At 39.6% G+C, this 9718-nt stretch overlaps 1 protein-coding gene across 1 annotated transcript; it reads left to right on the top strand.

Annotated features, from left to right (window-relative positions):
• The first annotated feature begins 525 nt into the window (after positions 1-525).
• On the top strand, positions 526-8686 carry LOC135478322 (adenosine receptor A3-like). Its single transcript, XM_064758598.1, has 3 exons — positions 526-1379; positions 4552-4759; positions 7932-8686. Exons 1-3 carry the CDS (start codon positions 576-578, stop codon positions 8375-8377), a joined length of 1458 nt encoding a protein of 485 aa, XP_064614668.1. The 5' UTR covers positions 526-575; the 3' UTR covers positions 8378-8686.
• Positions 8687-9718: the final 1032 nt, after the last annotated feature.

Here is a 9718-nt window from a genome sequence, read left to right as displayed (position 1 = left end):
AGGATCTCATTAGATAATAACCTATCTTTTATGCGCTGAAGTCTTTGATCTGACTAGTGATAGAATTAGACAATTTGCGTGCGGGGGGGTTTTGTCGTCTCTAACAGGATGGAGCAAAAAACCGGCAGGCGTTTGAGATGTTACACTGAGATGGTTTGTTAAGGTCTATCTGTCTGTTACAGGGGGCGTTCTTCGTGATTCCAGGACATATCGTGATCAAAAAGAGAAAGTGGCCTAGGCCTCGGAAGAACCATAGGTCTATTTGCCTTCCCTGGCATTTCCTGCGACCTCCCATCCCGGAACCGGCGTGGACAAAAGCCCAATAAATAAGATTCCAACATCAAGACAATCGGGAGGCCAGGGGTGTGTGAGTACAGATCTGCGGGGAGATGAATACTGCTGTTTACACAGATATTACCCTAGATGAAACAATAAATATCTGCGAGCACTTGAAACGACGACGTAGTAAAAGCTTGTTGAGAGACCGGGTCGTCGTGGATAAAGTGTCCTAGGCTATATCATCGATCACCTGCCGGCCTGGTAAACGACTTCCGATTGTACATTCCGTCAGAGGAATGGCCCACTATGCTCTGAGCAAGGCTCCCTCTACTCCTCTTCCCCACACCAACACCCTCCAGGACGTCTCCGGAACGCTGAGTATCATCGTCGAGGCCATTATGGTGGTCGTCAACATATTTCCTATAGTAGTCGCGTTGAGGACGAAGCGGCAAAAAGACAGATTGGTGACGGATGAACTCATCATCGCTCTGAGTATCACGGATATACTGTCAGTCGTTGTGCCTACGCCTTTCGGTCTTGTGTCCTATTTCAACAAGACCTGGTACGGCGGGAAGCCGACATGCGAGTTTTACCAACTTACCATGTTGTGGTTTCAAATCGTTTCCATTCTAATCATCACGTATATGTGTATTGATAGATTGCTCTCTCTCAGGATGGCTCTGTATTACAAGGTGAATGGTTTAAACGTCGTTGAAAGGGTGAAATACTTCGTCTTGGCCATTTACATCTTTGCTTTGCTAATCGCCGCGCTGCCGTTGATAGGTTTGGCGCCGCCCGCCATGTCCACTTCCGGTCTGCTCTGTGAGTCCTGGATAACGTCTATGCCGAAAAGCGGCGAGCAGAGCGTGTTTTACATCACGATTTTAGTGCTAGGTTACGCCAACCTACTCGTGGTCTTGGTCGTTAATACCAGAGTGACTTCCATGATGTGGAAACTGCAGAGAAAACTACAGCCTTTGGCCAATCGGCGCCAGACGAACGTGATACAGTTACAAACTGACAGGAAGGCTATCGTGGAGTTCACCTGGATGATCATTACTGTCACTATTTTATTTTACCTCACCTGGTTCCCAACTATGGTAAGTGTAATAAAAATTGCCAAGAATAAACAATGATCGTATTTGTTACAAGCAACTGCCAAGAGTAAATATATGGGTGTATTTTATTACAGGCAAAAAACAATTTGAAGTCTGGATCAGTTCCACGTTATCCTGTCAGGTTTTCACCGTCAGATAGAGTAATGTCTACGATAAAGTGACAACCCCAAAATAACTGAACTTTTGTATGCCGCCAGCTGGATTACTAGCGTTTATACAATATTCCGAGTCTATTTTCGCATAGAACTTAAAACCCTCAAGGGATTTGTTGTGGCAAGAAATGTTCGTAAACAGGACAATAAATCTGCTGAACGTGTTCTTGTAGATGGAATGTAATCATCCTCAGACAGTCTGTGGAATTTAGTGCACTCACAGAAAACGGTCGTGGATACGTGTAGCTTGATACCATCGTTTGTCGCATGGACAAAGTGTGGAAATATACTCAGCTGATCGGCTCAAATAGAAGAAAAGAACAACAGTGATACGTAGATCTACACAGAATTTGTAACAACACAACAACTGATGCGTGCAGCTTTTCCAACTACTTATTTAATCATCTTTGAGAGCTCTGTCAGGAAAAGTGACTTTAATTATCATAAAATCCAGTAAGAAAGGTAAAAAAGAAAAAAGAGACTGTTTTCTTTATGACATCCAAACATGGTTTACAACATATACCCGAGCTGCTGTTCTTAAACCATTCTTTTGTACATGAGAGTCGCACATCAGGCACACACTTGTATAACGTCTGCGATACGAGTTCCTGATGGAACACATTATCGCCGTTACCGTTGAGGATTAACTGTATTCATGTATACAACACGAGCATAATGCACACGATGATGGTACGTGTGATACACGTTTATGGCACACGGTACCGGAACAAAGGGCAACTTACTGCTTTGTACGATATTTTGTAACGTATACAGTTTTAGACTGATCTGTACGATACAGGCATTACGGATTTGATACAGGTACAACGTACGCCATACTGATGTAACCTGCCTCCGTTAATAACGTATATTATATATTTTGGGTTTTTTTGGTTGTTTTACGCCGTCCTCAAGAACATTTCACTAATATGAAGGCGGTCAGCATTATGGTGGGAAGAAACCGGGCTACGACTATCCCCAGGTTGCTGGAAGACATTCGCACGTACGTCCGAAGTGGAAGCCAGCATGAGCTGGACTTGAACTCAAAGTGACCGCATTAGTGAGAGACCCCTGTGACAAGTTCAGCGTATACGATGCAGATATAATATACACGATAGTGGTATGAAGTAAATCTTGCTGCTTTAAGCCATACTGTTCGTAGCACAACATGTACTGCACTTTTATACAGCCTGTGATATTTACAAATGGGTGTCTATCTGTATCAGGAAATGCACTGTGCTTCAGGGCTGACCGATAGGATTTGTAACGAACACAATTCAAATCTCTGTCTGGTGGACGCTATTAGACCACGAGGGATATTAACATTTATTTATTTCCCCTTATTCTTCTATATAATATTTACGACAGATATTAGAAGTTCTGAAAGTAAAATATGACATTTTTCTCCTATTCTTTTTCTTGAAAAGTAACGATATGTACTACAGTTACATATATATTGTCTAAAACGAGCAGACCAGGTGTCCCAAATTTATTTATTTAGTTTTTACATTATTTTACTTGATTTTTGCTTAGCGTGGAAGTAAAGAATTTTTCACCTATTTGACGGTAATCAGGTCTGAGGGTGATGGAAACTGAAGAGCTAGCACTGAAGTACTGAACCTCATTGGCCAAGGGCCTGACGGCTCAGCGAGTCAACGCATTCACGATCCTAGCAAGCGAAAGCCTTTCGTATTTAAGAATATACATGTAGCTGGATTCTGGTTATGACTGAACTAAGAAACATGCACATTTTCTTTCCATATTGTTGGTTATCATCACAGAGGATGATAATTCATGTTATGCATGGTGATTTTTCCCAAGACCCCGAATGTTTACGTCTCCCGTAGTCTTAAATTCCAACTGCACTTAACGTATCATAAAGTCATGTTGGCATTTCATACTATGTAACATTTGCAGCTCATGCTGACGGGTGATATTCGCTTGTGTTTTTAAAACCAAGTGAGGCCAGCAATTTTGAGTAATGCTAGACCAGTGCATGATAATAACTTGCAATTAACATCACTACATTTTTTAAAAATTAATTCTGCTTAAGACATGATGCTAAGGGGCGTGTAATATGTTACAGTTTAGTCTTTCACGTGAACAGTTTTAAGAAAACCCTGAGGCAAATTGATAAGGCACAGTATTTTACCGGTTACGTGTAACCATTTGTCAAGTATAACACTGCCTTCGTTGCTCTGCTTCCCCCCCCCCCCCCCTGTATGCTGTACATCTTATATCCTATATTCTAGAATATTTCGTCAAAATTCTCAACGCCAAGTTTCTTTAATTCCACAAAGAAAGCCCTAGGAATGAATATGGACTGAATGTCCAGAATTTGTTTCATAATTATGTCTAATTCTGCTTAACCCGGTACGAGGGGCTGTATGTTCGTCCTGTCCAACAAGGTCGCCACCTTGTAGTTATGAACAGTTCCAATCATAGCACAGCGAGGGGCTGTATGTTCGTCCTGCCCAACAAGGTCGCCACCTTGTAGTTATGAACAGTTCCAATCATAGCACAGCTGGGATACATACTTTGATTAACAAACATGGTACACGATTTGAATAGTGATAAAACATCCACTGCGTCTTTCCGTTGTCATTAAACCATGCTAGCTGCTTTTCTTGAAGTAAATCCATTCTAATTTCGTGCGTATCGCTCTAAACATTCCTATTTTTGCGGAGCATAACATTGGCCGTTGACATTTCCTCTCCTGTTTTCAGCTTTTATGAACATTTCATCTCTTGTATGCAGCTATCACATTGACATCACGTCTCATGATTTCAGCTAATGTTGACATCACGTGACATGATTTCAGCTAATGTTGACATCACGTCTCATGCTTTCGGCCAATGTTGACATCAAGCCTTATGCCTTTAGCTAATGTTGACATCACGTCTTATGCTTCCAGCTAAAGTTGTTATCACGTCTCATGTTTTCAGCTAATGGTGTTGACATTTCCTGGTTTTACCTAATAATGCCATCTCATCTCCTGTTTTCAGCTCATGCTCACTGTGCAGAAGGCCGGGTTCAAAGTCAGTGACATCGCAGTTCTCTACGCCTTGCTCAGCACTACCCTGACGGGTCTACTTAACCCACTTATCTACGGCCTCTTCTCTAAGAGTTACCGTCGCGGTTACAGACACATTCTGACGGCCACATTCCGATTCTTCTGTCGCTGCAAGAAAAAGGAGTTCCAGCCTATACCGGGTAAGAGTTATACTGAAATGAAATAGCAAATGAGTAACACTTGCCGTCAATCTCTTTTAACAGAGTAACTCTTTAATATGTCCGGAATTGTTTGTTAGGACAGAATAAATCTATGTTTACCCCTTTGTACTAAACAGACCATGTCGAATATTTTGTCACAATGTCTCAGATATAGAATTGATTCATTTATGTCTAACTGTGGACTTGTTGATCTCTTTGTATCACTCTCCAGTTATGCACGAATACTTTATATAATCGCCCCGCTCGCAAAACGACGTCAAGTTTGCACCATGAATTAAGAATTACACACTTTTCTGAGCCAAAATTTACCGCTCTGACATGTAATCGGCAACATCCTGTCGGAATTTTGAAAAAAAAGGACAATTCACCAAAATATTTGTGTCAAAAACAAAGCCCTGTAAATGAAATGAGGCAAAAGGCAGTCACGTCATCAACTGCAATTCTTGATCATTATAATGACAAAAAGTCTCCTATATTATTTTACTGTTTTGTAATTGCGTTGGAAATTGTGGAAACATTTTCTAATTGCATAAACAAAAAATAGATCATAAACGTCTGGAAATAATCATCGCTTGACAGATTTTTATTAAGTTTTGTTTTCGGTTGGAAAAAGACTTTTTTAATATGCGAATGGATTCAGGGCCCTGTCCAACACGCGAATGAATATTCAAACAGCGTCTTGTATATAACCACATCTTCGTAAGCCCAGTGGACTTGCAACATTATTTAACTTTCATATTACTCTTCCTGAAAAAATGTAAGAACTTCACAAAAGCTACTCTTATCTGAAAAATTGCTGCATTGCTAAATCTAGCTGCAGGGCCCGAAAGGCCTTTCCCAGCCACTCAATCAATAATACAGATGGGGAATGTTTGGTGTTGTCAGACACATTGTCTCAGCATTATCAATAAAGGGCCATGCCTCGCACGGGGGATATCCGCAATCGCTGTGCCAAATACCAGAGCCCGTTAATCGCTGGAATATTTATATATTCTCTTGTTTCCTTGAAATTTATTGACTCCCCGATAAAAACAAGCTGTTGTTTTTCTCAGGTTACATTGCATAATCAGTAACTCTGTGCTTTTTTATCCATCCGTTTATCATAGCTTGAGGAGTGTTTATATCCATTGCTGATAAGTCTTATACGGTGTAACCGCCAGTACCTTCATATGCCGGGCAATTCATCAGTTATTGTATGTCATCAATCAAAAGCGTTGTGAATATTCGGTATAACATCACAGCGGTGAGGAAAACTTGAAAGAGTAAAGAGTAGTGAAGAGTAAAGATGAGAAACAACTGGCTTCTTTAACTCAGGGATAGGCCTTATTCAAGATCAAAGAAAGAAACACGAAGGCGTTTGAATAAGTTCAGTACATATATTTGAACAAAATAGACAAATAATACGACTGGCAATAATATACAAAACAATACAAATAACTACAAAAATATATAGTCTCTTACCGATGACAAATCCGGATGGAATATTCCGGCTTTCAAAGGCGAGTCAGTCCTGGTAAATATAGAATCCACGGTAAAGAGGATAACAGAAGTTACAAGCTGTTGAGGGCACGGCAAGCTGACGATCTTTATCACCACTGCCTGTGAAGATGTAATTTCTCAGGGCGCACGGGTTGACAGTAGCGCCCGTGATGCTGAACAGACGATGTATGTTTCCCTTCTCGGAAACATACACAAAGTCACTTTCGTGGTAAACTGGGATGAAATGTACGTGATCATACAAGGAGGCAATGAATGATACAACCTCCAAAATAACGTCTCAAAAAATAGCAAGTGGTAAAAACAAACTCACAAAGTGCTCTGTACAGAAAATGGAGAATAAATGACGAATGTCGAATGGCATGAAAGCCGATATCTCGAAACCCCGCAAAATTCTTCACAGTGGACTGGAGTAAATGACTCCGTCGCTCATATTTGTGGACGGAAAATTCTGGTTGTTTGATCGTAAACATGTTTACAACACCGAAACATATTTCCAGAATGTATACTCTATGTGCAATGACAATAAACCCATCAACACGGAAGCTTCGAGAACGCTCGACAGAATTACAGTGCGGGCTATAACGTACACAGAGGGAACATGTAATTCAGACACCGATTCAAGAACAAATAAAAAATATAGAATGCAATATAGTGCAAGACGGGGTTTGTAACAGGAAGTTATAGAACGCGAATCAACACTCTACATCGTCATAATTTTGCTGAACATTTGCCAGCAATGACACTGTTTTTGTCTATGTTGTACGTCTTTAATTAGATTATCGTTTCCAAGTATAATCTTTCAGATGTTTCAAAAGTGTAAAAATCCTGAGAGATTTAAGGAAAACACCTCCAAAAATCGACTTAGGCATCATAAAATAGATCACTTAAAACCAAACATAAATATACTTTCATTTAATTCAAATATTTGACCGCCTTTCAACACCTCAACACAATCTGAAAAAATAAATGAAAGTATTTTAGGCATAGTTTTCGGTTGTCTGTTCGATGAACTCTACCTCATATTGTAGCATTCTTTTACTTTATAGTAACGATTGGGGAATGGATAATAATGGAATGATGCACGAAAAGGTAGGATCTTAACCAGACCCGATATACGAGCTCGCGAGCAAAAATTTCACCACGCCTATGAAGGAACAGCTCCACCAATCAGTTAACAAATGCGACTGATACGGTGCGAAGCAATATCTAGGGAAACCTGGTGATTATGACCGCATATGGTTAACAGAGTTACTTCAGAACAAAAATCCATTCCTTTTTACTTTTCATGACCCAGTTTGACAACACTTCATGACTTCTTCCACACGAAATGACAAAACGTGAGGACCAGCAATACACAGTATTGTAGTTTCGAATTCGAACTGTTTTGTCGGTAAATGTAAAAAGGCCCTGCTGTACTATGCGACTTGTCAAAAATGTTAAGCAACTTTTGTTGACACTGATCACCTGTGTCATAAGTAAAACATCTATCTTCCTGGAAATTAATAAGTCTGCGGAAGTTCAGATGGACAGTTTTCTTTAAATAAACCTTTTGTCAGGTTTTTCAGACGCCCGTGCTATGTTTGGGCGGCATATACGTGGTTATGTTTTTTGGTTTTACTAAATAGTTGCCTTTTGTTTTGTTTGTTTCCAGCCATCGCATGTGATCGTGCAAGAGGACCTGACCCGGAAGACTTTATTGGCCAAACCACAGACATCGATGGAGAGCTCAAGAGGTCAAGGTCATTACACGACCGACCTTTCGGTTTCGGATTTTACAACTACGGATTTCAAACATCGTTATACTCGGCTTTGACAGATTATCAAGTTCCAGGTCGGTCAAAAAGCCGGACTTCCATTGACATGGATGCCAAAGGTTGTAAACGGCGGGCACGTAGTTTGACACCTCCGCTGACCCAGTCGACCTCTGAACCCGTTATCAATGTACAAATAGAAGATCACGTGACTTTGAGTTCGCGCTCCTCGGAAGGATCTTCCCAAATTTCGAACAGTAGCCATAATTCGGAGGCTGACTTAGAGTACGAAGACGACACAGAAGAGGAGCATGATGACATATCTATGCAAGAGACGCGGATTTAGGCATTTTCGGGTTTTGTTTTCCCGTTTTCCGAGGAAAGAACTGTTTAGCCAGATTCGCTCGTCAATTCCAGAGTACTGTGGAGAATTTTTCATATGTGAACATGTGCTCAAGCCAAGTGTTTGGAAAATCTGTGATAAACGTTATTCTTAAATCAAATCTTATGTTTGCCAGACTAGTCGCCATATTGGCAAGGGAAACCCAAAATTACCTGTGAAAACCCTGGAATGAACATCTCCTTATGTACATCAATACAAAGGTCTTCCGCCTGGCTTTTCGTTCGTCACCACGGTTAACAAATAGATGACGACATTGGCTTCTTTTTAAAATAAAAACAAAACGTCATTGTTCTATTAAAACATGTCTCTTAAATAATAAACAAATGGACTCTACATCACCAAATACTATAAGAATTCTAGTAATATCTCAATGCAAAATGTAAACGAGAGAGCATCAAAGTTATCAACTTGTAGTTACGTGTAGTTGTACTTCTTTAAGTGACATTAAGAAGTTTATCAATGATAGGAGGCAAAGCTTTTCTTATTCGTATAGGTATTCATTTAACACAGGGTGTTCGGGCGTACTGTACACCTAAACCGGCGTGTCAAATTCATTCAAACAACTTTTAGTTATGGAAGTTTCAGAAGGAAATAAGAGAAAGATTTTTTAACTCCATTTATCAGATGTTTATCTTCCTAACCCATGTCGCACAATATCTCTTTTAGCACTATATAACTATTAGTTCTACAAGTTATAACTACTAATTATACAAGATATAACTACTGGTTATGCAAGTTATGACTTATGTGTTACGCAAGTTATAACTACTATGTCACACCAGTATAATTGCCAAGGTACACAAGTTACATCTACTAAGTTATACAAACTGTAACTCCCAGTTTTATAAAAGTTATAACTACGATGTTACACAAGCCATAACTCATAAGCCATACCAGTTATAACTATTAAGCTGTACAAGTTATGACTACTAAACTATATAAGTTATAACTACATGTAATAAGCTATACAAGATATAACTACCAAGGTATGAAAGTTATAGCTACTAAGCTATACAAGTTCTTACAACCAAGCTATACAACATACAACAACTAAGCTATACACATTATGATTATAGATTTAAGGAAACCTGAAGCAAACCAGTTGACAATTTTGTGGCGTTGCACAGCAACTTAAGGTAACATTCTAAAGGAAAACAAGAAAAAAAAAAGAAAGAGAAAGCGATAAAACGAAGTATATATCAGATAAAAGACCATTAAGCACTGTTTAGAAAAAAAACTTTTTTTGAAATTGTTAAAAAATATTTCCAACCTAATAAAATGGTT

Source organism: Liolophura sinensis, chromosome 11 (genome assembly GCF_032854445.1).
Source record: "Liolophura sinensis isolate JHLJ2023 chromosome 11, CUHK_Ljap_v2, whole genome shotgun sequence".
In the NCBI taxonomy this organism is placed as follows: Eukaryota; Metazoa; Mollusca; class Polyplacophora; order Chitonida; family Chitonidae; genus Liolophura; species Liolophura sinensis.
The sequence above is the reverse complement of the archived record's forward strand: the minus strand, read 5'-3'. Positions and strand labels throughout refer to the sequence as shown.